This window comes from Glycine max, chromosome 5 (genome assembly GCF_000004515.6).
Source record: "Glycine max cultivar Williams 82 chromosome 5, Glycine_max_v4.0, whole genome shotgun sequence".
Taxonomy (NCBI): domain Eukaryota; kingdom Viridiplantae; phylum Streptophyta; class Magnoliopsida; order Fabales; family Fabaceae; genus Glycine; species Glycine max.
Window position 1 is genome coordinate 31,964,793 of NC_038241.2, and position 26,190 is coordinate 31,990,982.

At 32.9% G+C, this 26,190-nt stretch overlaps 5 protein-coding genes across 5 annotated transcripts; 3 read left to right on the plus strand and 2 right to left on the minus strand.

Annotated features, from left to right (window-relative positions):
* On the plus strand, positions 1 to 1,991 carry LOC100782093 (berberine bridge enzyme-like 13). Its single transcript, XM_003524732.5, has one exon. It carries the CDS (start codon positions 29 to 31, stop codon positions 1,622 to 1,624), a length of 1,596 nt encoding a protein of 531 aa, XP_003524780.1. The 5' UTR covers positions 1 to 28; the 3' UTR covers positions 1,625 to 1,991.
* Positions 1,992 to 6,576: 4,585 nt separating this feature from the next.
* Positions 6,577 to 7,068, plus strand: LOC106798861 (uncharacterized mitochondrial protein AtMg00810-like). The gene has a single exon (XM_014776041.1). The coding sequence runs from the start codon at positions 6,577 to 6,579 to the stop codon at positions 7,066 to 7,068; it is 492 nt and encodes a 163-aa protein (XP_014631527.1).
* A 3,539-nt stretch (positions 7,069 to 10,607) lies between these two features.
* On the plus strand, positions 10,608 to 12,627 carry LOC100782631 (berberine bridge enzyme-like 13). The gene has a single exon (XM_003524733.5). The coding sequence runs from the start codon at positions 10,826 to 10,828 to the stop codon at positions 12,428 to 12,430; it is 1,605 nt and encodes a 534-aa protein (XP_003524781.1). The 5' UTR covers positions 10,608 to 10,825; the 3' UTR covers positions 12,431 to 12,627.
* A 2,454-nt stretch (positions 12,628 to 15,081) lies between these two features.
* LOC100783704 (dihydroceramide fatty acyl 2-hydroxylase FAH2) lies at positions 15,082 to 18,704 on the minus strand. The gene is made up of 7 exons (XM_003524735.5): positions 18,309 to 18,704; positions 18,155 to 18,212; positions 17,950 to 18,042; positions 17,330 to 17,526; positions 17,109 to 17,214; positions 15,915 to 16,061; positions 15,082 to 15,411 (listed from the first exon to the last, which is right to left on the minus strand). Exons 2-7 carry the CDS (start codon positions 18,203 to 18,205, stop codon positions 15,286 to 15,288), a joined length of 720 nt encoding a protein of 239 aa, XP_003524783.1. The 5' UTR covers positions 18,206 to 18,212; positions 18,309 to 18,704; the 3' UTR covers positions 15,082 to 15,285.
* A 4,219-nt stretch (positions 18,705 to 22,923) lies between these two features.
* On the minus strand, positions 22,924 to 25,761 carry LOC100784236 (tubulin beta chain). The gene is made up of 3 exons (XM_014775633.2): positions 25,107 to 25,761; positions 24,669 to 24,938; positions 22,924 to 23,900 (listed from the first exon to the last, which is right to left on the minus strand). Exons 1-3 carry the CDS (start codon positions 25,498 to 25,500, stop codon positions 23,236 to 23,238), a joined length of 1,329 nt encoding a protein of 442 aa, XP_014631119.1. The 5' UTR covers positions 25,501 to 25,761; the 3' UTR covers positions 22,924 to 23,235.
* Positions 25,762 to 26,190: the final 429 nt, after the last annotated feature.

Sequence of the window (26,190 nt, forward strand, 5' to 3'; positions counted from 1 at the left end):
TCTTGGCACAAAACAGAACACAAAAACCATGGTGTCACCAATCTCACACTTGCCACTTATAATAGTCCTCTTGTTATCATTTTCTTTAGCAAATTCAGCCTCACTACAAGAAAGTTTTGTCCAATGTCTCAACCTGAATTCGGACAGAACATTTCCATTTTACTCATCAATTTACACTCCAAGCAACCCTTCCTTCACCAGCATCCTTGACTCCTCCGCACAGAATCTAAGGCTTTTGGTGCCTTCAGCGCCAAAACCCGAGTTCATATTCACACCCTCCCGTGATTCCCATGTTCAAGCAGCAGTGATTTGCTCCAAGAAACTTGGGATTCACATTAGAGTGCGAAGTGGTGGTCATGACTATGAAGGAATATCCTACGTCTCTGAAATTGAAACCCCCTTCATAGTTGTGGATTTGGTCAAGCTCCGAGGCATCAATGTGGATGTAAAAAGCAACACTGCTTGGGTTCAAGCTGGTGCCACAACTGGTGAGGTGTACTACAGAATATATGAGAAGAGTTCAGTTCATGGTTTCCCTGCAGGCCTTTGCACAAGCTTAGGCATTGGAGGGCACATCACTGGAGGAGCATATGGAACCATGATGAGAAAATATGGCCTTGGAGTTGATAATGTCCTAGATGCTCAAATTGTTGATGCCAATGGAAGAGTTCTTGATAGGGAAGCCATGGGGGAAGACCTATTTTGGGCTATAAGAGGAGGTGGAGGTGGAAGCTTTGGTATCCTTCTTTGGTGGAAGATAAAGCTTGTTCCTGTGCCACCAACTGTGACAGTTTTTACAGTTACCAAGAGCCTTGAGCAAGGTGCAACCAAGATTCTTCACAGGTGGCAAGAAGTGGCACCTTATATTGATGAGAACCTCTTCATCAGAGTCATCATTCAGCCATCTAGTGATGGAAGAAACAAGACTCAGAGAACCATCACAACTTCTTACAATGCTCTCTTCCTTGGTGGGGCCAGAACACTCCTCCAAGTCATGAAGACAAGTTTCCCTGAATTGGGGTTGACAAGAAAGGATTGCTTGGAAACTAGCTGGATCAAATCTGTGCTCTATATTGCAGGCTTCCCGAGTGACACACCCCCAGAAGTTCTGCTCAAAGGAAAGTCAACATTCAAGAACTTCTTCAAGGCAAAATCAGATTTTGTGAGGGAACCAATACCGGAAACCGGGCTCGAGGGGTTGTGGCAAAGGTTGCTGGTTGAAGACAGCCCGTTGATGATTTGGAACCCATATGGTGGAAGGATGAGCCAATTTTCAGAATCTGAGACCCCATTTCCTCACAGAAATGGAACACTCTACAAAATTCAGTACTTGTCTTTGTGGCAAGAGGGAGACAAGAATGCTGCAAAGCACATAGATTGGATTAGGAAGCTCTACAACTACATGGGCCCTTATGTTTCTAGCTTGCCAAGGGAAGCATATGTGAATTACCGGGATCTTGACTTGGGAATAAACACCAAGAACAGCACAAGTTACATTCAAGCAAGTGCTTGGGGTTATAGGTATTACAAGAACAACTTCGACAGGTTGGTGAAGATTAAGACCAAAGTGGATCCTCAAAACGTGTTTAGGCATGAGCAAAGTATCCCACCACTTCCTCTCTGATTGCAAAAGGAAAGAAATGGGGAATAAGACACTGTGCTGCTACAATCATTAAGACTGGTATCTATAAATTTGTGAAAGGGTTAATATGCTAGTTTAGAGCAATAAGGATACAATACAAATATATTAGTTGCTTTGTTTTTTATCAAGTTAATGTTGTGAGATACAGATTATGTGGCTAATTGTTTGCTGTTTATGTGATTTGTGTATTTTACTAGACTATGTATGAGTGACTCAAGTGTTGTTTCTCAAGAAAAAAAAAGTGTGCTATATCACTAATGGTCTTATTCTTGGATCTGAATGTCTTAAACATAATTCTAAAATGTGTCGCTTGAAAGCACAAATAATAATGCTCAGCAGCCTTGTCCTATTTTCCCTGTTTGTCTATCTGTCAAATAAAGTATTGGATAGGGAAAACTTTTTTTTTTTGTTTCAATTATTATGTCGATTATATCGATCAATTGTAAAACCAATGGGATCTCAAAGTTTAGGAAGCATAATTATTTACAGGTAGCAATGAAAATTTATTTGGGTTTGATTTGTACATTAAGTAGAACATTTAAAACCAACAATTCCACTATGAAACTAAAGATAACCCGTAACTTAAAAACATCATTGAAAATAATTCTTCTTCTTCTTCTTCTTTTTTAAAAAGGACATCATTGAAAATTCTTATAAACTTGCTTATCATGATTTTGGCATAAAAAAGAAAGCTAATGATCAACTTCCAAGCCGCGAAGACTTCACAAATGAGCTCAAAGTCACGGCATTTTTAAAAAAATATTTTCTAAAACAGTTATACAGTCAGTATTTAGCAATCGATTTCTCATCTAAAACCAAAAGATAGAAACTACTAGAAGATGTTTTCCCATCCTTAATTTTCTTCTGTTTTCTTATAGTTCTTAAGAAACAAACTTTTTTAAAAGAAAAATATATTCAGGAAACAAACACCAAAGGCCATTAGTGGATAAACAAATTTTAGTAAACATAAACTGATTTCGAAAACAGTAGAAGTCAATATCCTAGTGTTTTTTTTTTCTCTTCATTTTCTGAAAGTCACATATCACCTTTTTATTATACTTGAAAAAAAAAAAAACCTTATATGCTCAAAAGTCACACAACCGGGGAACTTATGCGAAATGGCTACTTAAAATCTCATTTCATTGAAAAGATTTGGCACGAATTTAATAAGTTTAATATTCTAGTGAGAACTTATTATACATTAGAATTTCTTATAATATTTTTTCTCTCTCTTTTCATTACACTACCTAACAGTAACATCTCGCACTACTCTTTCTTATTTTCCTGTTTTTCTCACTGTTAAGAAAAAAATGTAATATTTTGTTGTATGAAAAACTCTATTTTAGAAAAATTTAGTAGTTTAAAGAAAACTTTAATTGTCATCCACTAAACTGGAAAATGAGTATATTACTATACGGTTTGTAAAAATTTACACTTAGATTTTTCACATTAATTAATCTAACCCTGGAAATAAAGACATTCTTAATTATATTAATCATGAATCTAAAAATAATTTTCATTATTTATTTTAGTAATGTATTATTGTTTTAAAATTGATTTTCAAATAAATATTTGCAAACAATCAATTATCTCAAACCTATTTTAAACCAAAACTAAATCAAGTTTCTAAACTCTCATAGAAAAAAAGTTTCCAAGCTATCATAAAAAAGAAGTTTCCAAACTCTAATACAAATACACATTCCTTCATCTTTTTCTTATACTATTTGTTACATTTATATATTGTTGGGCTCTCAAAGTAAGCTGTGGCTAACAGGCTCATCAGAGCCAGAAAAAAAATAAAAACAAAGGGAGTTACTACTATTAACCCGATTGCCATTGCTAATGGCCCCTGTTAAGGGGCTGGCACCAATTTTATTTTTCTTTTTCTGAAAATGACATTTTTCTGGGAGCACCATTCCACTATACAGCTGCACAACGGAATCTTGCTTCCGTTATGTGATGGGGGTGCGCATAAAAAATATATAATGGAAACATGATTTTGTTGTATAGTTGTATAACGAAATTGTGTTTTCGTTGTATTAAAGGGGTGAAAAAAATTAACAACGAAATATGATTCCATTGTACAACTGTACAATTGAATCATGTTTCCGTTATATTAAAGGGGTTGAATAGAAATTAACAACAAAAATATGATTCTATTGAAATAGTACAACATAATTATATTTTTGTTGTTCATTAGAAGGGGTGTTAAAAAAATAACAACGAAAATATGATTTTGTTATACAACTGTACAACAGAATCATGTTTCGATAAAAAAAAAAAATTAACCACAAAAATATGATTTCATTGAAACAGTACAATGAAATTGTATTTCCATTGTTCATTAGAAGGGGTGTTAAAAAAATAACAACAGAAATACAATTTCATTGTACTATTTCAAAAAAATTGTATTTTTGTTGTTATTTCAACAACAATAGTGTGCGGTGCAGATGGAGTTGCAAAGGTGGCTTTATGGCGAGGCAGACGAAGTTGTAGAGGTAGCTTTGTAGTGACACGATGATGACTGAACCATGGTAGAGGGGGGTGCACGCGGGGAAGAGGAAGGGGAAGGAGGCCGCACACAGGGAAAGGGAAGGGGAAGGAGGGTTGGGGGTGCAACGCAAGGGAAGGGGGAGGAGGGTTGGTGGCACAAGGGAAAAAGAAAGGTTTGCAGGGTAAGGAGGTCCTTTCCTAGAATTGTAGAGCCCAACAACAAAGAAGGTAGGGACCAATAGTAGTTCCCCAAAAACAAAAAAGCTTATGGGGTTGACTTTATCGGTGGGTCTGATTGGGCTTTTCGTTAAGCTGTGTAGTTTTCTGTCTTTTTGAGGATAAATGGATTTAAAAAAAAAGGAAAAAAATATATTTTTAATCCCTATTTTTTCCTGAAGTATTAATTTTAGTTGTTGTAGTTTCAAATTATCAAATTTAGTCATTGTACTTTATAGAAAATTTGTTTTTAGTTCCTTCTCACAAATGATGATGATATTATTTCCTACATGACAAATAAATCAAGATAAACAATGTTCAAGAAACAAGGAATTCCAAGTTCAAATAAATAAAAAATGATGGTGATGCCATTTCCAAGTTCAAATAACATTTCATGGATGCTCGGTTCGGATCGTTCCGGATGCAAATTCAAGAATCACCATTGTTGACCTTCTAAGAACTCAAGAACAGAAAAACAAAAAATATGGATGAGATGAAGAAGATGAATAGAACAACACCATGATCCACGGAGAATCGATAAGCCGAATGAGGATTCACCATAAAGGAATAGCTTCCTTGATAAGAATCAATTTGGTTTTCAATCAAAAAAACATAGAAGAGGCTAAGCTCTCTCTAAGCACAAGCTTAATTTCAATTATGTCAAAATTCCCTACAATTAAGAGTTTCTGTGTATTTATAGACTAGCCTAAAATGATAACAGCCTTAAATAAGGCCTATTTACATCAAGCTTAAGTCCATTACACAAATAAACAAAAATTAAGAATTTTCGTAAATTCACGCTGAAGGTGTACGCTAAGCCAGACAACTTGTGCTAAGCTAAATTTCTTCTTGAGTTAAAATTGGGCTAAGCCAGACAGCTCGCGCTAAGTCACTGAAGGTGTGCGCTAAGCCAGACAGCTCGCGCTAAGCCAATTGAAGGTGTGCGCTAAGCCAGATAGCTCGCGCTAAGCTCAATTTCTTCTCGGGTTGGAATTAGGCTAAGCCACCAGACAGCTCGCGCTAAGATAGACAACGCACGCTAAGCCCAAGCGTGTTGTTTAGCAATCTTCAACGTGCTCCAATTCAACTCCTTGTGATTTTCTCCTTCCATTTCTTTGATGAGTAGTCCATCCTTGATCCTCTTGGGCATCTCTTCTTGTAGAAGCTTGACTCTAGACCTTGTCATTGGCCCCTTCAACTCATGAAGTGTTTTTAGGTCCTTGTGCTTTTTAGATAACCCTCTATCAAGACCTCCCACAATTAAAAAATCTGAAAGTTTTTGGTTGTTTGTGTTTTACTAATGTACCACAGGTTAAGCGAGACAAGTTGGACAAAAGAAAGGAGCCTAACATATTTATCGGGTATAGCCTAACATCTAAAGCTTATAGAAATTTTCAACCTGACACAAGAAAAATTCTAATAAGTAGGAATGTAAGCTTCATGGAGAATGAGAGGTGGAACTGGAACGATGAAACAAATCAGCAGACTGATGATTTGAATCAAGAAGAGTTAGTTGATCATCCTCCTGTCTGCGGCACTGGATTACTTGCTGACATATATCAGAAGTGCAATGTTGTTGTGCTTGAACTAACAGGATATTAAGAAGCAGAAAAAGATCCTAAATGGAGAGATGTTATGCAGAAGACCTCGCTATGATAAAAAAATCAGACCTGGGAATTGGTTGAAAGACCTCAACATCAGAAGGTGATTGGAGTAAAGTGGGTGTTCAGAAAAAAGGAGAATGCAGATGACTCAATTAACACATATAAAACAAGGTTAGTGGTAAAAGGGTATGCTCAAGTTTTTGGAGTAGATTATTTTGATACTTTTGCTCCAATTACAAGGCTAGATACATTTAGAATGTTACTAGCTATTGCAACACAAAAGCAATGGAAGATTTATCAGCTTGATGTCAAGTCAGCCTTCTTAAATGGCTTCTTGAAGGAAGAAATTATGTTGAGCAACCTAAAGGCTTTGCTACAAAAGGAGATGAAGACAAGGTGAATCTATTAAAGAAGGCGTTGTACGGCTTGAAGCAGGCTCCAAGAGCTTGGTATAGCTGAATTGATGAATACCTGCTGAAACTAGGCTATGTTAAAAGCTTTACTGAGTCTACTTTATATGTTAAAGGTGACATTGATAATTTTTTTGTGGTATCCTTATATGTGGATGATCTCTTAGTCACTATAAAAAACATTGAGCTTATTCAACAATTCAAAGAAGACATGATGCGAGTCTTTGAGACGACTGATCTTGGAGAAATGTCTAATTTCCTTGGAATAGAAATCAAGCAAAGACAAAATGAAATATTCATCTATCAACAAAAGTATGCAAAGGAGATTCTAAAGAAGTTCTACATGGATAACTGTAAGAGTATGAGCACTCCTATGTGTCAAAAAGAGAAGTTGTGCAAGGATGATGAAATAGCTAAAGTGAATAAGTCCGAATATAGAAGCTTGGTTGGCTGCTTGATGTATCTAACAGCAACAAGGCCAGATATTATGTATGCTGTAAGTGTTCTTTCAAGATTTATGAATTGTGCTAATGAGTCTCATCCTAGAGCTGCAAAAAGAGTTCTCAGATATGTCAAGGGAGCTGTAAGCTTTGGTGTTAAGTTTTGTTTGACACCAAGCTTCGAGTTGCAAGGTTATTCTAATAGTGATTGGGTCGGGTCTTTAAATGACATGAAAAATACTTCTGGCTTCTGTTCGGATTAGGAATATTTACTTGGAGTTCAAAGAAGCAAGAAATTGTGGTTCAATCAACAGCCGAAAGAGAGTTCATGCTGCAACAGTATCTGTTTATCATGCTTTATGGCTGAGAAAAAAATTAAATGATATGCACTTGGAGCAAAAAAACGATTACCAAAGTCATGGTTGATAATCAAGCGGCTATAGTTATCTCAAACAATCTAGTTTTTCATGGCAAGACCAAGCATTTCAACATCAAACTATTTTTTGTCAGAGATGTTCAGAAAAATGGTGCAGTTAGACTGAAATATTGCAACGCTGAAGATCAATTGACACACATATTCACAAAGCCTCTTGCAAAAAGCAGGTTTGAAGATTTAAGAGAAAGACTTGGAATTCGCACCTACTAATGCAAGGAGGAGTCTTTGATTTTTTTTGATAGGTTGGTAAAGATTAAGACCAACGTGGATCCTGAAAACGTCTTTAGACATGGCCAGAGTATCCCACCACTTCCCGTGTGAACAGAAAAGAAATGGAAAATAAGGTACTGTGCTGTTACGATCATTTGACTTTGGTATCCATAAATTTTTCAAATGGTTGGTTTGCTAGTTTAGAGGAATAAGGATACACCATGGGTCTAACTCTGGAGTAACATGTGTAAGTTATAAATTTCTAGGTATTGGAGTTCAACTCCTAACAATGAATGAAAGTAAAAAAAAAATGCAATAAAGATACTATTAGATTTGTTACTTTGCTTTTTTCTTATTTAATGTTGTAAGATACAGATTGTGTACCTAATTGTAAGCTGTCGTTGGGATTTGAGTTTTTCAGTAAATTATGTATGAGTAACTGAAGTGTTGTTTCTCAAGCAAAAACTGTGGTACCACTAATTGTCTTATTCTTAGATCTGAATCTCTTAGACATGGTTCTCAAGTGTGTATCAATTGAAAGCACAAATAATAATGTACAGCAGCATTATATGGGTCCCCACTCCCCAATTGGTTTGTTTCTCACTTCCAATTTTTCCTTCATCAATGTTTTATTCTGTGTTTTAACATGTTAGTGTTCTGTTGGATTTGGTTGGGTCTGGTTATCAGTTAGCAGGTGGCCTTTCACATGTACGACTGGCCACTAAAGAAAAATGTTAGCCTTTTGCAACGAGTCTCCAGCTAAATCCATGGTTGCACTTGTACCGATGAATATATGCATTGAAAAACTTTGCTAAATCCAGGGTCATCCCAATATCATACTGTGCTCTTGAATATAAGTTCGATAAAATGGTGCTTGAAAGTAGTTACAAAACTTGTTCACAAAACCACTCCACTTGTTAGATAAAGAAAAATGTGAGCTTAAGGAGTATAAAAGAGAGCACAAAAGATTTGTCCTTCTTCACTCTCAGACCATTGAGATCTTCATGTAGTATCTGACATAAAAATAAAAAATTTCGCATTATAACCAGTTACAAAATGCAGCAAGTATACAAGTATTCTTTACACAATAATCTTCTTACTCTATTCCCCCAAGGTATTTCTCACAAGTCTTTTTGATATCTAATTAAACTAAGTGTTTTTTTTTTTTTACATAAAACTAATAGTGTTTAAGATACAAAGAAATTGAACTTTTAATACTATTTAAAAAATTTACACATAAGAACAATAATAACTAATAAAATCATTTACATAAAAAAGTAATATTAAAATAATAATGTTCTTCAAAATTGAACAAATTGTTCAAAACTATCACAATAAGCATAGAGCAGTGAATGAAGAGAGAAAAATTCTGGCAGAACTTGGTTTATTTCAACCAATAAGAATTTTTACGTAATAAGATTATGTAGAATTTTTATTGACAAATATATATTAAAGAAGTACTGTAATGTAATTTTTACGCACTGTAATCTTTTTTCCATAAAAAAAAAGCAATGTAATTTTTAATATATTCATCCTAACACAATTTTATTATTAATTAAAAAAAACTATAAAATCATGAAAGAGATTTAATATTAACCAAGTGAAACCAACGTAACTTTGTAATTTCAACAAACTTTAGTTAATAGTAAAAATATATATAAAAAAACATGTATTATAGAATGTGTCGCCAAACTATCGATTATTACATAGGAAAATATTAAAATTTCTTAATATTTATGAAAAATAAACAAAAATGTTTTACATAACTTTATTATAAAATTAATAATGGTCAATAAAATAATATATTTTCCTAATTTAATAAAACTTTGGAATCCATCATTGTGAAATACTTTTATAAAGTTGGTAGATTTTTATTTAAAATAGTGGTGGTCATATAGTGGTGATCATATGTATTGTGTAGTGTGTACATTTATTATTAACTCTACCGAACATGCTGTCTATCGCGTTGACGGCACATAAGAGCGTGGTTTCACTCATTGATTATTTTGAACTTTCTGGATAAATGATTTTTATTTGCTGGGACTGAAAAATCATGAATAATTTTAAATTTTATTTAAATATTTTTAAAAAAATGTTATGGAAAGAAGCTCGTGATTGTAACATCTAACATATTGATTGATTAATTATTAAAAAGAGTAGATGGACACCATGCTTTCTGTCAGACATTATCCACTAGCATACCCCTCCGTTTGCTTCTTTTTGTCTTCACTCCTACCAAAAAGCTGTTGCAAGATATATAAAACTCTTAAATCTTACTTGTTACACATCATTGAAGTCATATCATTTAATGATTAAAAATGGAATTTTATGGTAAATAAATTAATATGGATTAATTATACGTTTGAAAAAATTGAATAAGAAATTTTCGTGAAAATTAGTCGAAATTTTACATTTGAAAAAATATATAAAAACAATTACATTTGACAGATCGATTTGAAGGTTAACAAATTATACCTGAAAGAAGTACAAGAAAATTCTTTGGTTGTTAGAGGGCATCTTTTCTGCTTTTTGCCTTTTTTATTTTCTTAATTGTCGATTTAATAAATTCATTATAATATTTGTATATGTTACACGATCACATGGTATTAAAAAAAATCTCTCTTTCAAAAAGGTTAGGTTGAATCAATATTGAAAGGATGTGATAGATGAGAATATTTTTATGCTCCATTACTTGAATTGGTAAAATAAAGATAAAATATAATGGAAATTAGTAAAACTTATTTTATTATTTAGCTTTATTTTTCCTTTTTTTCAAGAGAAGACAATCAAATAAAAATTTTCATATATGTAAAAAATTATTTAATTGGAGAATTATGTTTAATTTTTTGTTTATGCAAAATTTTCTTAGACATATGTTAATTAATCAGGTACTACAAGTGGGGTGCGTATATAATTCAGTGGGTTGGAGTTTTATTTCATTACATTCCCACTTCATTTCATTTTATTTTAATTAATTCGTTCTACATCATTTCATCTCCTTTAGTCAATACAATCATACCCCAAGGGCTATACTGTGTCATAGAATTGCGGTACACATGGTAGTGGGAAGAAAAAATGTGCACATAGGAAAAAAGAAAAACGAGATTATGTCACATAGTAATCTCGGATGTGAAATGTATTGAGTTCAATAATGAACATTAATTCCGAGTTGTGATTGTCATGATTTTCCATTACACGAACCAAATAGAAATGAAATACCCATTCATATATAATTTCACATGACGTTTGTCTTAGCTCAAATACACGTATATTGCTACAATAAACTAGCATTACCAAGTAGCAACCACTGTATATATATACAAGCAAAACATCCCATTTATCTGAACACAAGAGAAACCTGAAACCATAGAACCATGCAGTCTGTGAGGTCCATCTTAGCAAGTTTTGTGGTTCTTCTATTATCAATTTCATTCACCGCTTCACTTCCAATTGAAGAAGCTTTCAACCATTGTCTCACACAACACTCTCAAACTCCAAACCAATTTTCCTCATCAATCTACACTTCCACCAATGGTTCCTTCACTTCTATCCTTGAGTCCACAGCTCAAAATCTAAGGTACTTGTTGCCCTCAGTGCCAAAACCTGATTTCATATTCACCCCACTTGATGACTCTCAAGTCCAAGCAGCAGTGATTTGTGCAAAAAAGCTTGGAATTCACATGAGAGTGCGCAGTGGAGGACATGACTATGAAGGGCTCTCTTATGTTTCCCTTATTGAGAAGCCATTCATGATCCTAGACTTGGCCAAACTTCGTGCAGTGAATGTTGATATTGCGCGAAACACGGCTTGGATCCAAGCCGGTGCCACTATTGGTGAAGTTTACTACAGAATTTCAGAGAAAAGTGCAGTTCATGGCTTCCCTGCAGGCCTTTGCACAACCTTGGGGATTGGAGGGCACATCACAGGAGGTGCATATGGTTCCATGATGAGAAAGTATGGCCTTGGTGCTGACAATGTTCGAGATGCTAGAATTGTTGATGCTAAAGGGAGGGTTCTTGATAGAAAAGCCATGGGAGAGGATCTATTTTGGGCTATAAGAGGAGGTGGTGGAGGCAGCTTTGGAGTTATTCTGTGGTGGAAGATCAAGCTGGTTCCTGTGCCACAAACTGTGACTGTTTTCACAGTAACCAAGACCTTAGAACAAGGAGGGAACAAGCTTCTCCAAAGATGGCAGCAAGTGGCTCCAAAAATTGATGAGAATCTCTTCATTAGAGTCATTATTCAACCAGGGAATGGCACAGTTCCTGGTAAGAGAACATTAACCACTTCCTACAATGCTCTCTTTCTTGGTGGTGCTGATAGGCTTCTCCAAGTTATGAAGCATGGTTTTCCTGAGTTAGGTTTGACAATAAAGGATTGTGTGGAGACTAGTTGGATCAAATCTGTGCTTTATATTGCCGGCTACCCTGATGGAACAGCCCCAGAAGTTTTGCTCCAAGGGAAGTCCACAACAAAGGCCTACTTCAAAGCCAAATCAGACTTTGTGAGGGAAGTAATCCCAGAAAAGTCCCTCGATGCACTATGGAAAATTTTTGTGCAGGATGATGGTCCTCTAATGATATGGAACCCTTATGGAGGCAAGATGAGTAGGATTGCAGAATCTGCCACCCCTTTCCCTCATAGAAAGGGAGTTCTCTACAAAATTCAGTATGTGACTGGATGGCTTGATGGAGAGAAGAGTATGGCAAAGCACATGAATTGGATGAGGAAATTTTATTTCTACATGGCTCCCTATGTTTCTAAGTATCCAAGAGAAACTTATGTGAATTATAGAGACTTGGATATAGGGATGAACCAGAAGAATAACACAAGTTTATTGAAGGCTTGGTCATGGGGCTACAGGTATTTCAAGGGTAACTTCAACAGGTTAGTGAAGGTGAAAACTAAAGTTGATCCATCGAATTTCTTTAGGCATGAGCAGAGTATCCCTTTATTGCCAACTGGTAAGAAAGGGTAGAAGGAAAGAACAGAAGAAGCTAAAGCAAAGGGTTACAGCATTGTATTATGGCTAGAATGCTAGATCAATATGACAACTATGGTTAAATCTTTTTACAAGTTTGATTATTAGTTGAAGAATAAAGATTCTCATACATATACTTGTGTTCTTTATTTTCAACTTCTAGAAACAATGTGAAGTATTCACAATTTAGTTCATTTGCCATTAGTTTCTTTTTTTGTGTGTACTCGTGGCACTAAGCTGGGAATAGCATGGGAAATTCTTGAGTTTGGTATTGAAGTGACTTCTGATATGATATATCATGTTACTTTTCAAAATATGTTGTGCAGATTTGAGCATTTAAGACTTTTCTAGAGTGATTCCAAATAAATATCAACATAAATGGCTAGCTAATGAGTCTTGAACAAATTACTTGTTTCTGTTAGGCAGTCTGAACTACTATAGCACACTCATGCCATAAAGGGTGATCTCAAAATATAGTCTTTGAGCATATAAAGGAACCTAGTACTTTCAACAATAATAAACACAACTTTTCATACATTATTTTCACATGGATTAATGATATAAAAGTTTGTAATTAACGTCTTATGTAATTAAAATATTAATAATTAGCTATTAACATGTTAACTAGACAAATATACTTATTAAATACTAGAAAATGTTTCTTTGACACCCTATACATCCATATACTAATATACATCCTAAGAGAGAAAGAAATAACAGATAAAATTAATAGATATAATAATATTTGAGGTGACAAGAAAAGAGAAATAAACACAAAAGAAATACATGTCTAGAATGTTGAAAAGCTCAAGTATCACTGCTCTAAATATAAAATTGTATAAAAAATTAGTACTTTATCATCCAATGTAAAATAATCTAGGATAAGGGGTGTTTGTGTACATAAGCAAATATATGTATAAAAAAATATTATATTCTTTTGCATTATTTGTATTTCAAAATAATTTATACTTCTTGAAAAAATATTAATTATACAAATATAATAATAAAGTTTTTTTTTACAAAGATACCCTTTTGTTAAAAAGGTGAAAACATGTTTGATTTGGTGAAAACATGTTTGATTTCTCATTTGATAGGTTGTAACCTACAAAATGGGAAAGCTCATGATTTCTCATGTACTTTAAGTTGGAAGCAAGTTTTTCTCTATTTAGTGCAACATGGTTTGAGAAGGTTCCAACGTTAGCATAAACAAGTACTTAGAATATAGTTGTGAAAGTGATATCATAATAAATGTGAATATTTTTAAAATAAACTAAAACACTTAAAGGGACATATAATATAAAAAATAAAAAAGTGACCTTTTTTTTTAAACCAAACTTCGATATTTTCAGTTCTCATGTAATACATATTCTTTTGCTTAAAATAATAATCCCACATTTACACAGATATTTCTTTTCCTATTTTTATATTAAAATAATAAAATATCAAATAAAAAATAATTGCAAAAAATAATATTACAATATTAAATGCTGCATTCCCATTTTTTCTTCCAATTATTAATTCTACTTTAGGGAAAGCATACATTTGACAAATTATTTCAGTTATTTTAAAATTTATTTAATTATAATTTTATTTAGTTAAAATAAAATTATTTAATATAAAAATTTATTTTACTATTTTATAGGAGTAGTATTTTTAACTTGATATTTTAATTTTTAATTTACAACCTTATCATTTTTTTATATTGTTATCCACAATATTTAATGAAATTTTTTATTAATTACTAGCTCATTTAATATTATAATATTTTTTTAATATTTTCTTCTTTCACATAAATTTATTTATTTTAATTATTAAACTCTTTAGCTGTAAATATATATATATATATATATATATATATATATATATATATATATAAACCTTTAGCTGTTCTTAACATTATAATAATCGTATCATCTTTAAATAAAAAAATAATAAGAGTTTACTGTCATTTTACTTATAAAATTCATTAACTAGTTTAACAATTTAGTTTACAAAACACTTCACTTTCAATAAATTAATTTAAAACTTCCAACTAACATTTTTTTAGTTAAAAAAAAAAATTGAACTTTCAAATTAATTTATCATTTATTTTACCAAACATAACCTTCATGTGTACTGTAATCTTAGTAGTGCGACCTATCTTAGTTTGACGTGGACATGTAATTTGAAGGATGGTAAGAGTCTAACTTTGAATTGACAGTAGTTTAATACTAAAATATTCTTCTTGACTATAATCAATCGAAAATCATTCAATCATTTTTTAACTATAATCAATCATTTCATTTTCTATTAATAGTTTACTTAATTACAGATAGACAAATTTGTTTGACTTAAAAGTCAAAATTTTAAACTCACAATTATTCTGCTTCTTTCGGTAGATATTATTTTGACATCTTTGTTTGAAGTTTTATATAACATGTTAAAGATGGCTTGAAAATGAACTATATTGTGAGAAAATTATTTAATATTGTAGTAGGAATAAAAATAATTATATTTGATAAATAAAAATATAAATAATTAAGGTAATTGAATATCTTGATTTCTTTGAAGATAGAAGTTAACCTACACGAAGGATTCCGATGCTACAAGGATTCCTGCGGAAAGCCAAGTTACAACATAAATAAAAGAACTGTGCACAGGGAGGCAAGTTTTATACTATAAATTTGATAAATGTATGAAATTTTACAGGATGTTTGACACAAGATGGTGGCACGTTAACCCTCAGAAACATCAATTGGGGAGCAAAATAATTAGACAATCAAGACATGAATAATGAATTATCAACATATCTCGTTTGAAGCTCCTGAATGAACTATGCTTAACCAATGAACAAATGCAACCTTGACAGTAACTTATCTACGTTTGGCATCCCCCTTTGATTGAGGAGGAGGAACCGTTCCAAAAACTTTATCCCACAGTGGTGATGTGATCCCAAAGCCATAGTTCTGGAGCCGATAATGATGATTCAAGTGATATTTCTGCAAAATGACGAAGTTGTTATTTTTCTTTTCCTGGCTTACAAAATTTTAGATAGTTGTCAATATACCATATACAGAAAGATGCAACACAAGAACTAAGAAGAATATGTCAATGCCATGATCAAAAACGAAAAGCAAACACCATCATCTTCGGAACAGGAGTTGTCTGTCTTTCTCTGAGAAAGAACACTCTTGTTCCAAAAGAAAATGACGCAATCGAAATCTCTAGAACAGTGGAGAGGAGAATGATATCATGTTTTATGGCCAGTGTAAGAGACTCATAAGTGTAACAAAAATGAAAAGGAAAGCATATTCACTGTATATGAAATTAATGTCCTTCAACTTCTAATTAAATCAAATGCTGAAAGACCATTTTTTTATCAACTAATGCATCTGGTAAATTACACAACTTTTATTCATTGACAAGATGATTCTGATAACACATTGGAGTGAGGAACTGTAATTTAATTATCATCCAGCTAAACAAGGGGAAGCGCTTTTACCTTGAGACTTTTGGGCACATCAGACTTTGGTTGACCATGGTGTAAGTAGTAATGGGTGCAATCATACATCACATAGCCCAACAAAATACCTCCAAACACCGCAGGAGCAACTGAAGGGGTGCATATCAGCTTCACCAAGTTCCAGATCTGAAAACAGCAGAGAAAAACACCAACATCAATTCATGGAACCTCTTATCAAGTTAAACTAGAAAAGTATGGCAATAGAATAGAGGTATCTCTAAATTTCACCAACATATTCATACTAATCAATCATTTTATAAAATGCTAAAAGGTTTTTCTGGCCGTTTTCAGAGGAAATCTGCAAACTATGTTACAGATAGTGAGGTACTTAGGTTCTCTTGTGACATCAACAAAGCCATTCCAGAAGCAGCCATTTTTGGAAGCTCCAACCATAGAATGATCACAGGTATAAAGACGTCTTTCCAGAAACTACAAACTATTTGCTTGATAAGACTCATGAGTTTTCCTTTCATGAGGGGAATAATTCTATATCCTTCCACAAAATTCTCCCACTAATTCTCCTATTTTCTTACAAAAGTAATGAATACCTTTTATGTTCTCAAGATATTAAATTTGATCCGGACATTCATTTTTCTTCTCTAACAACATTTCCTTTCATGAATAAATTTTTTTCAATAACAGACTTCAAATATAACCCATAAGCAAGTAAAATTTTTCATAATATGTAAAGTTGTAAGAGACTAAAACATTTCACAGTATTAACCAAAGACTTCAAAATCAGCATTAATGAATTGACTTGCGTTGCATCTATAACAAATTCCTACAGTTGCTCTGCGACATCCCTTCATAACCAAATCAAAGTTTTTGAAGCCATAATAATAATTCCGGAGCTATGACGAACTAAATTGGTGACTTTTTATATGAACCAAAATAGAGTTACTCATTAACAATAATTTTATCCAGATAATAGGATTTACCTCTTCTAACATGAGTAATCTTAGTTGTTAATGAAAAGAATAAACTGATAGTATTCCAATTTCCAATGCATTTGCAATTTGTTGTGCATACAATATCAACCATTAATCTTCTCATTAATGTCTGAAATTATGAGGGGTAGGGGCTATAATTCAATTCTCATATGAGGAAACACAATAACTAATAAAGGTATGGAAATGTATAATTTTTTGTTTATAAAGGTAAGAAGAGAAATACCGGGAGGGCTAATATAGCTGCTGCTACAGGGGGGAAAACAAGTCTATAGCTATCCATGGGGTGCTTGTGGTGGCAGCCATGGAGAAGATAATGCAAGGTATTTCCCCTGATGCAACATTTAAAAAACAAGTAGTCAATATCATGCATGTAAATTTGATTCATCACAAGTCCATGGTTCCAACTAATCTCTACACGACATGTATTCAAGTTGCTCAATTTACCAGTAGCTCTTGGTTTTAACATGGAAGAGGAAACGGTGCAAGGTGTATTCAGCCAAAGTCCAAACAAAGATGCCGAGAAAGACGAGCAGAGCTACATCAAGAGAAGGGAGGCCTGATTTGACAGAGTTGGAAATGAACCAACTCGCAACCGGCACCCAAACGGTTGGAATCACCCACCATGCAGTGCGTGTGAACAACTGTTTGTCCCAATCCAACCACAAATGTTAGTTAACAATTGATTCAAATCAATGTAATCTCATAATTATTACTTCCTCCATCACAAGATAATTTTTGTCTTAGGTTATTTTACACAAATCAAGAAAAATAAATAAATAGAAGAAAAAGAATAATAAATTTACAAAATTAACATTATATCATCATTAATTCATTTAGATCGTGTTTGTTTTGAAGGATGGAAATAATATAAAGAGAAGTTTTGTATTTTTTAGGTTGGGTTCACACATCTTACCCTCTACTTTAATTCAAAAAGAAATTCTTCTATTTTTATCCTCTAAACAAACACATTTAAAGATTTTGTTGTTGTGAAAAAAGTAATTATTACATTAAAAAAAATTCTTACATGATAATTATAATGCGACGGAAGAGTATAATGTACGTACCTCGAGGAAACCGCTTTGGAAAAACCGAGGACCTTCTTTGCTTACGATAGGATCGTGAACCCAATCATCGTAGGCTTCCCCAAGATGCCCAACCTGCAATGCGACCGAAACAACAAATAAACGCCAATTCAAGTAATGTAAGAGGTGCGAGCTTGGTTGAAATTGAAACAAGACAAGACGTTATTATTGGGATGGGGCATTTTACCTGGAATACAAGGGGCTTGTTCAAGTCGACAACGAATTTCTGAGCAACCATCTTGCGACTGAAGGAACAAAAAAAAAAAAAATTAGGATCGGGAAATGTGAAAAAGTGAAGCAGATCTGGAAAATGGAGGGAAAAGGAGGGTACGAAAACGAACATTCGCAGAAAGAGGGGGTGAGATTCCGAAGCGGGACTCCCTCGTCGCGTGCGAGAGGGAGATGGAGTCTCTGATATGATGTGATGTGTGTGTTAGTGAAATGGGAGGGCAAATTGAACCTCCATTTTATGTTACTGATTCCTTGGCTTCTAGCCGTTAACACCCTGTCTTATAATAGAAAACGTTACAGATTTTCCGTCCTTGGTTTCCACCACTGCCAACGCATCATCATCATTATGGATCCATGCTTCTTTTATTTACCCCCTCTTTTCATGTTTTTTTTTTTTTCTTAACCCCAATTCATCTTAACACTTTTTTTGGTATTTTTTTTTTTATTATAAAAAAATCAGGTATCCCTTGCTCCAATGCCACCGATGGGTGTTTGTAGTTCCATTTGGCTTGATTTTTAGAAGAAAAAAATTTAATTAAACATAAAATAAAATAAAGGTATGATTTGGTTTTAATATAATATTAAATTTAAATCAAATCAATTATTTATAATTTGATTCCGTTTGACTTGATGATTTTTTATATTTTAATATATTATCATAATTTAAAATATATTAATTAAATTTACATAATTATTATATAATATTATTTTAAAAATGAATTTTCATATTAAATTTTATTTAACATATTTGAAATTAAAATATGATATTATCAACTTTTATTTAAAAATAGTATTATATAATACTATTTTTTTTAACACTGTTAGTATTTTTTTTAACTTTTTTAAATTATGAAAGTAAAATATGTATCTTAATTATAAAATAAAATATAGTAATAGATTATTTAATATTTATTATTAATTATAATAATAAAAAATAATATAATTATAATATGAGGCTTGTTTGATTTGAAAGGTCGTGGTTCCTTTTATTTTGTGATTTTGTATGTTGTTTTCATTCGGGATAGAGTGAGTGGTTCATAATTAATTTGCATAGAGCTAGTGAGTGAGTGAGTTCCTGTATTGCATTTTGAATTATTAAGGACAACAAAATTTGGTTTTAAGGGAGAGTAACTAGAGAGCTCTTTCGTATCACTATTCTGTTTTTCATTTGCTTTGCTTTGTTCTTTGTTGTTTTTTCCCTTCTTTTCCCAAAGAGCTGATAACTCTTTTATATCAATATTTTCTTTTTCATTAGCAAATCATGTTTTAAAAAATTTAACTTTAGAAAATGTTGAAAACTGAAAACTATGAATGATAGGCCCTCAAATTTTCTGTTTCATACTTCTTATTCACATTGCCTTTTGAGCTGAAATAGAGATTGAACAATGACTGGAAACCATGATTGGTAATTTTTTACTTATTTTGAGCACTAATTTGGTCATTGTATTTAGTGTGAAAGTAATTTGGGAAAGATCCAGCAATAAAATTTTGTAGAAGACACTTGAACCAAACCACTTGAAGGCTAATTTTCATGCAGAAGTTAGGAAAGGAGTTGGGACAGGACCTGGACTCATATTCAGATATCATGAAGGCTAATATATACTCAGGAAGTTGAGGCCCTAGCACTGAGATGGAGCATTGAGATAATTGCTACTTTGTATTTCATTAATGTTATTTATGAGAGAGACTGTCAAGAGGTTTCACAGGCTTGGAAAAAAGGGTTGCAGATAATCTTACTTAGTTTGATGTGACTATATGTGACTTTCAATAACTAAATTATGCAGTAAAATGGCTCACTGAGGATAACAAAGATTGATGCCTTGGCTTCTTTAACCTTTTTGTCTAAAGATAATTATTGGATATAATTAAGAGGTTGTTTCTCAAGTGTCAAATATTGTCCATGTTGATATAAAAAACTATTAAGAAAGAGAATTTTTCACATAAGTCATCAGCTTATATCCCCATTGTTTAGGAGTGGTAGAACACTTCTTTATTGGTTGTTCGGTAGGAAATTAAGGATACTGAATTTTAAATATGTTTTAATTTTAATCTCTCAAGTATGATATATAATTTTTTTAGTTTCTATTTAAAATTATTATTTTTTAGTCCTTAGAAATCATTCAAGGATTAGAAAAAATAATCATGTTAATGACATATGCGACAAAGGACTAGAAAAAATAATGATAGATTTGTAAGAACTAAAAAAATTAATTTTAAATTTAAAAGATTAAAAAAATCATATATCATATTTAAATAATTAAATATATATTTAAACCTTTTTATTCTTTAACTCGTTAATTGCGGTAACATTAGTGTGTTTAATAAGGTTGAGCTTGCCTATGATAAAAAAAAATCCAATTACATAGATTATAAACTAAGACGAGTGGCTGTTGAAGCCATCCAAATTCAGTTATAATAATCCATTATCGGTACTTTTTTTTCCCACTTCGATGCACTTGGATCACATGGATTATTTTTTTAAAATAAAGAAAAAAAATTATTTAGAATACTATACCAATGAGTATGACTCACAAAATGAATCTATTTGAAGTAAACAAAAAGGATGTGTTACACAGCAAATTGTGGTAGCCACATTCCTAAAGTATTTAGTTATTTATTTATTATTTAAATATGAATCAATATTATTAATTAAATTACAAAGACAAGAAATGAACATCTTTTGCTCTCACAATTTTGCTATTAGAAATGCATTCAGATTCATTTGTTGTTTGGTGCATGCGTTGTTAACATTTAAGCATGACATTTACTTGTTGTATGAAACAAATATCAAAATTCAATAATAACGTATAATAAAACGAAAGTAATTGTATGTTACATATATTTAAGGTTTAATATTATTTCATCCATTAATTTAAATTTTTAAGTTTAATTTAATCCTTTTATTATTAAAAGGTTTAATTAGGATCTATAATTTTTAAAAGGATAATATTATTTAGTATGAAGTTGATTTCGTGTAAATAGCACAAATGCTTCTTTTTTTTTTTTTTTTAACAAACCCACTTTATATTTGTATGTTTCTTCTTCCAATAAGCGCAATACATATAAGAGAATATTTTCAAATTTTTTATGAAAATAGGTAAAAATAAAAAAGAAATTATTTACGTAAAAGGTGTAGTATTTTTTTTTACAAACTAGAGTATTTTTAGATCGAAAATTAAGAACTAATCTTCTCAAGTATTAAGATCTATTTAAGGGATTAACATATTCTAATAAATGTTTTTCTATATCCATAAATCAGGAATTAAACCCATGATTACATGCTTGAGAAATAATGTCATGGACCAACTATGTCACACGGTATAGTATGAAAATTATTCACATGGGATGTGTGATTTTGCTTTTTTATATTGGTTGCAGTCATAGCTGATATAAAAAAAAGTAACTTTTTACTCATATTATAACTATAAATTAATGTATGTAACAGAGATGAAAAAAAGTTACTTTTTATATAGGTGATTTTATATAGGTGATGACTATATTTGTTGGTTTTTCATATCGATTATAATCATGATCGATATACAAAGTCATTTTTTTATCTCGATTGAAAATATTATCAATGTAAAAAAAATAAAATCACATATATATAAGTACTTTCCATATTACATTTTTACATAAATAATTTGTACTATTTTGTACTGCATTTGTTCATATTGAATAATCATACTTTTTAAAAAAAATATTGAATTAAATCCTTTTAGTTTCAAAAGTTCCAATTAGATTCCATAGATTTTATAAATTTCTATTTTATTTTTTATTATTAATTATTATTATTATTTTATTAATTATTAAAAAAATTATTTTTTAAATCAAATTGGATCTATTTTTTTGAAATTTTCAGAACAAAGGAAATAAAAAATAGAATCGAACTAATTTAAGAAAATAATGGAACTAATGGAATCTTTTAACTAATTAAGTATTCACATGGAATTACTGTTTGCTATAATCTGCATTTGCACACGTGTTAATAAGAAAAACAAGCTTTGTGAATGCTTACAATAGTATTTATTTAGTATGAAAAAGTGGCTAAAATTTTATATATTTTCTTCTTTATAGTTGCTTCAGCCACGTTGCCAACGCTTCCATTGGTAGTTGACCCAATTCTCTCTTTCAATAATTGGACTAAACTTGGCGCCAAATGTCAGGTTCTCCTATTTGCCTTTCCCCACCCAAACCTCTGTCACATTTACTGTTTTATCATGGCATAATCCTTCATCATTCTCCAAACACAACAATCATCCACAATTAAACCAAATAATGAAGATCCAAACGAAGAAATAATGCGAATAATAACGAAAGACAATGAGATAGATTATTACAAAAATTCCTAGTATAAGCCTTTGGTAGGAAATAGTCTCATCTCTAGTCATTGGCATAATTTCAACCTTCCTACCCTATAATTTGGGTTAATTTTATTTTCTTTAATGTAACTTTCTAAGAAGCTACTGAATGTTTGGTCTGATAAATTTGGTTACTTAAGCTTTAAATCATTCATGATATCTCTTTTTTTTGTTACATCATCATTCATGTTATCTAATATGCAATCTTATTTATTTTTAAGAGAAATAATTATAAATATAAATCATCAACCAACACGATCCATGCACACACGGTTTACCGACTAGTTAATCATCAATGGCAATAACAATGACACCTCCCGCTCTGATTTTCTTCTCCGAGCGACATGCTAAATTAGAATTTAAATAATAATGGGAATCGGATGCATTCTTGTTTGATTCAATGCCGACCAAACATAATCAACATATCGACAGAAAAAGGGTAAATGGAATATAAATACGAGAACTGCCATCGTCGATGTATATATTCATCTACCTGTAGAACATTCGACGACTTAAAAATAAGCATTCTCAACAGAACCCAGGTTAAACAATGACCCTCATCAATTCATACAGCAAACACATGAACAAGTCAATGTTTTTTTACTGCTCCACATTTTAAACTCGCTGAAAGCCATCCATCCACGTTACAATTCGATACAACCTTGGCAACTCAGATGCCTTAAGCCTCCTCCTCTTCATCCTCATACTCTTCCTCATCAGCAGTAGCATCCTGATATTGCTGGTACTCTGCCACCAGATCGTTCATGTTACTCTCGGCCTCGGTGAACTCCATTTCGTCCATTCCCTCACCAGTGTACCAATGCAAGAAAGCCTTGCGCCTGAACATCGCCGTGAACTGCTCACTAACTCTCCTGAACATCTCCTGAATTGATGTTGAATTCCCAATGAAAGTGGATGACATCTTAAGACCCTTTGGTGGGATATCACACACGCTAGACTTGACATTGTTGGGAATCCACTCAACAAAGTAGGAAGAGTTCTTGTTCTGCACATTGATCATCTGCTCATCCACTTCCTTGGTGCTCATCTTACCACGGAACATCGCAGATGCGGTCAAATAACGACCGTGGCGAGGATCTGCCGCACACATCATGTTCTTAGAATCCCACATCTGCTGAGTCAGTTCTGGCACAGTCAGGTTGCGGTACTGCTGGGATCCTCTAGATGTCAATGGTGCAAATCCAACCATGAAGAAATGGAGACGAGGGAATGGGATCAGATTCACGGCAAGCTTCCTAAGATCAGAGTTCAGCTGCCCAGGGAAACGTAGACAACAAGTAACTCCACTCATGGTAGCAGAAATGAGGTGGTTAAGGTCCCCAACTGCAACAAACAAGAAAAAACAAATGAAAAATTGAACTCACAACTAAATGAGAATAAAATAAAATTTAATACAACTTATATTCCATTTAGAAAAGGGGACCAAGAACCACAATGATTGAATAAATTCAAGTATTTCAACAACCATGACCACCAGCTATATGACCACTAAAACTCACTAGAATCCTCCCACAAATATAATGATATCGGTTAAATATAATTTTTTGTCCTTGCAAATATTGCTGCTTTTGTTTTTAATCCTTGTAGTTTTTTTTTTTTTCACTTTTTATCCCAGCAATATTCGCTGTCATTTGTTTGGGTTACAGTAGGAACTAGGAACTAAAAACAAAAATAGTCATATTTGAAAGAAAATAACAACAGAGTCTAAAAACAAAAACCACTATATTTGTAGGAACTAAAAATAAAATTCCTATATTTTGTCAGGGACGAAAAATAACACGAGTGTTTTTTTTTAAGAGGGATGTAAAACATGTAGTTAACTGTTAAGTTTAAGGCAAGGACCAAAACAGGTGATGAAGAAAATTGCAGGAATCAGAAACAAAAGAGATGTCAAGTATATGTGGGGACCCTAAACATATACAGTACTATTTATTCCTAATGATATGGCAAATTGAAATGTCAACGACATCACTATACTAATCATTGCTTAACAGTTAATCTACAGAAAAATCAAGCACAGCAGCATGACCACCTACAGTAGCAGAACAACAATTATAACAACAACAATAACAGAAGAAATCCGAAACTTACAAGTTGGTGTAGCAAGCTTCAATGTACGGAAACAGATATCATAGAGAGCCTCATTGTCCAAGACCATGCACTCATCCGCGTTTTCAACAAGCTGGTGCACAGAAAGCGTGGCATTGTACGGCTCCACAACAGTGTCCGACACCTTAGGGGAAGGAAAAACGGAAAACGTCAACATCATACGATCAGGGTACTCTTCCCGAATCTTAGAGATGAGAAGCGTTCCCATGCCCGAGCCAGTTCCACCTCCCAAAGAGTGGCACACTTGAAACCCTGTAATAGCCAACACAATGAAATTCAAATGATCACAGTTGAACACAATAATCATGTACAAAATAAACACAAAATTGTTGGAGATCCCACGTAGAACAGTGATACGATGAAAATAATGTATACAAGTGAGAGCATCCCTGAAAATGAAATGAATGGAATTGTGGAGACCTTGTAAGCAATCGCAATTCTCGGCCTCCTTCCTCACGACATCCAAGACGGAATCGATGAGCTCGGCACCTTCCGTGTAGTGACCCTTGGCCCAGTTGTTGCCGGCGCCGGACTGCCCGAACACAAAATTATCGGGGCGGAATATCTGCCCGAAAGGCCCGGATCTGACCGAGTCCATCGTGCCAGGCTCCAGATCCATGAGGACGGCGCGAGGAACGTACCTTCCGCCGCTGGCCTCGTTGTAGTAGACATTGATGCGTTCCAATTGGAGTTCGGAGTCGCCGCTGTACTTTCCGGTGTGGTCGATGCCGTGCTCGTCGCAGATTACTTCCCAGAACTTGGCTCCGATCTGGTTGCCGCATTGGCCGCCCTGGATGTGGAGGATTTCTCTCATTTTCTCGCCGGGCGGAGGAAAGGGGGAAATGGAACGAGGGACTTTTGGCTTCTTTATCTTTTTTCCTTTTTTTCCTTCTGCGGAGAATTTAAAGGTGTGGTTGTGCGTGTAATTTGGGTGTCGCTTTGAGCGGGTATGTTCACTAATTCCATCTACAACCTTCTAATATTGGCATTTTCTCTCCCCTCTCCTCCCTTCCCTTTTCTTGCTATTCTTCTAAAAATATAAAAACTCAGTTTTTGGGGCCAAATGAAATATGATACATTATTGTATTCATAGGGATTTAGGGACTTTGATACTAAAATGCCACTGTGGTTAGAATTAACCTGCCTATAGTTGGCTCTACTTAGAGCTGGTTTTGGTGGATGCCAAAATGTCTTGGCTTTCAAGTTCTAAAATTTTTTGTTATGCCAGAAAAAACAAATACAGTAAAATGTAAAACTATTTTTTCCCCTCAATTTTAATTCCTAACTTCTAGTAGCTTGGTAACTAAATAATTTGAGTTATATTAGAAATGTGTAAAGTTCAATTGATTTAAACTGGCTTGATTTAACTCGATAAGCATTGATTCAATTTGAAATTTGATTTTAGTCAATTTAAATTCGTAAAGAATTTAGTTCAACTTCTTGGCTCAATTCAATTTAAAATATAATTATTTTATATATTATTTACTTCTTATAAAAAAATTAA

What these genes read in the sequence shown, in the direction of transcription:
- LOC100782093 (XM_003524732.5), top strand. Translation starts at nt 29, where the DNA reads ATGGTGTCACCAATCTCACACTTGCCACTTATAATAGTCCTCTTGTTA.
- LOC106798861 (XM_014776041.1), top strand. Translation starts at nt 6,577, where the DNA reads ATGATGCGAGTCTTTGAGACGACTGATCTTGGAGAAATGTCTAATTTC.
- LOC100782631 (XM_003524733.5), top strand. Translation starts at nt 10,826, where the DNA reads ATGCAGTCTGTGAGGTCCATCTTAGCAAGTTTTGTGGTTCTTCTATTA.
- LOC100783704 (XM_003524735.5), bottom strand. Translation starts at nt 18,205, where the DNA reads ATGGTTGCTCAGAAATTCGTTGTCGACTTGAACAAGCCCCTTGTATTC. An exon ending in CAGCTATATTAGCCCTCCCG is followed by an intron (nt 16,062 to 17,108) that starts GTATTTCTCTTC and finishes TGCTGTTTTCAG; the next exon opens with ATCTGGAACTTGGTGAAGCT. An exon ending in ATGTGCCCAAAAGTCTCAAG is followed by an intron (nt 15,412 to 15,914) that starts GTAAAAGCGCTT and finishes GTCATTTTGCAG; the next exon opens with AAATATCACTTGAATCATCA.
- LOC100784236 (XM_014775633.2), bottom strand. Translation starts at nt 25,500, where the DNA reads ATGAGAGAAATCCTCCACATCCAGGGCGGCCAATGCGGCAACCAGATC. An exon ending in GAATTGCGATTGCTTACAAG is followed by an intron (nt 24,939 to 25,106) that starts GTCTCCACAATT and finishes TGGCTATTACAG; the next exon opens with GGTTTCAAGTGTGCCACTCT. An exon ending in GAAGCTTGCTACACCAACTT is followed by an intron (nt 23,901 to 24,668) that starts GTAAGTTTCGGA and finishes TGTTTGTTGCAG; the next exon opens with TTGGGGACCTTAACCACCTC.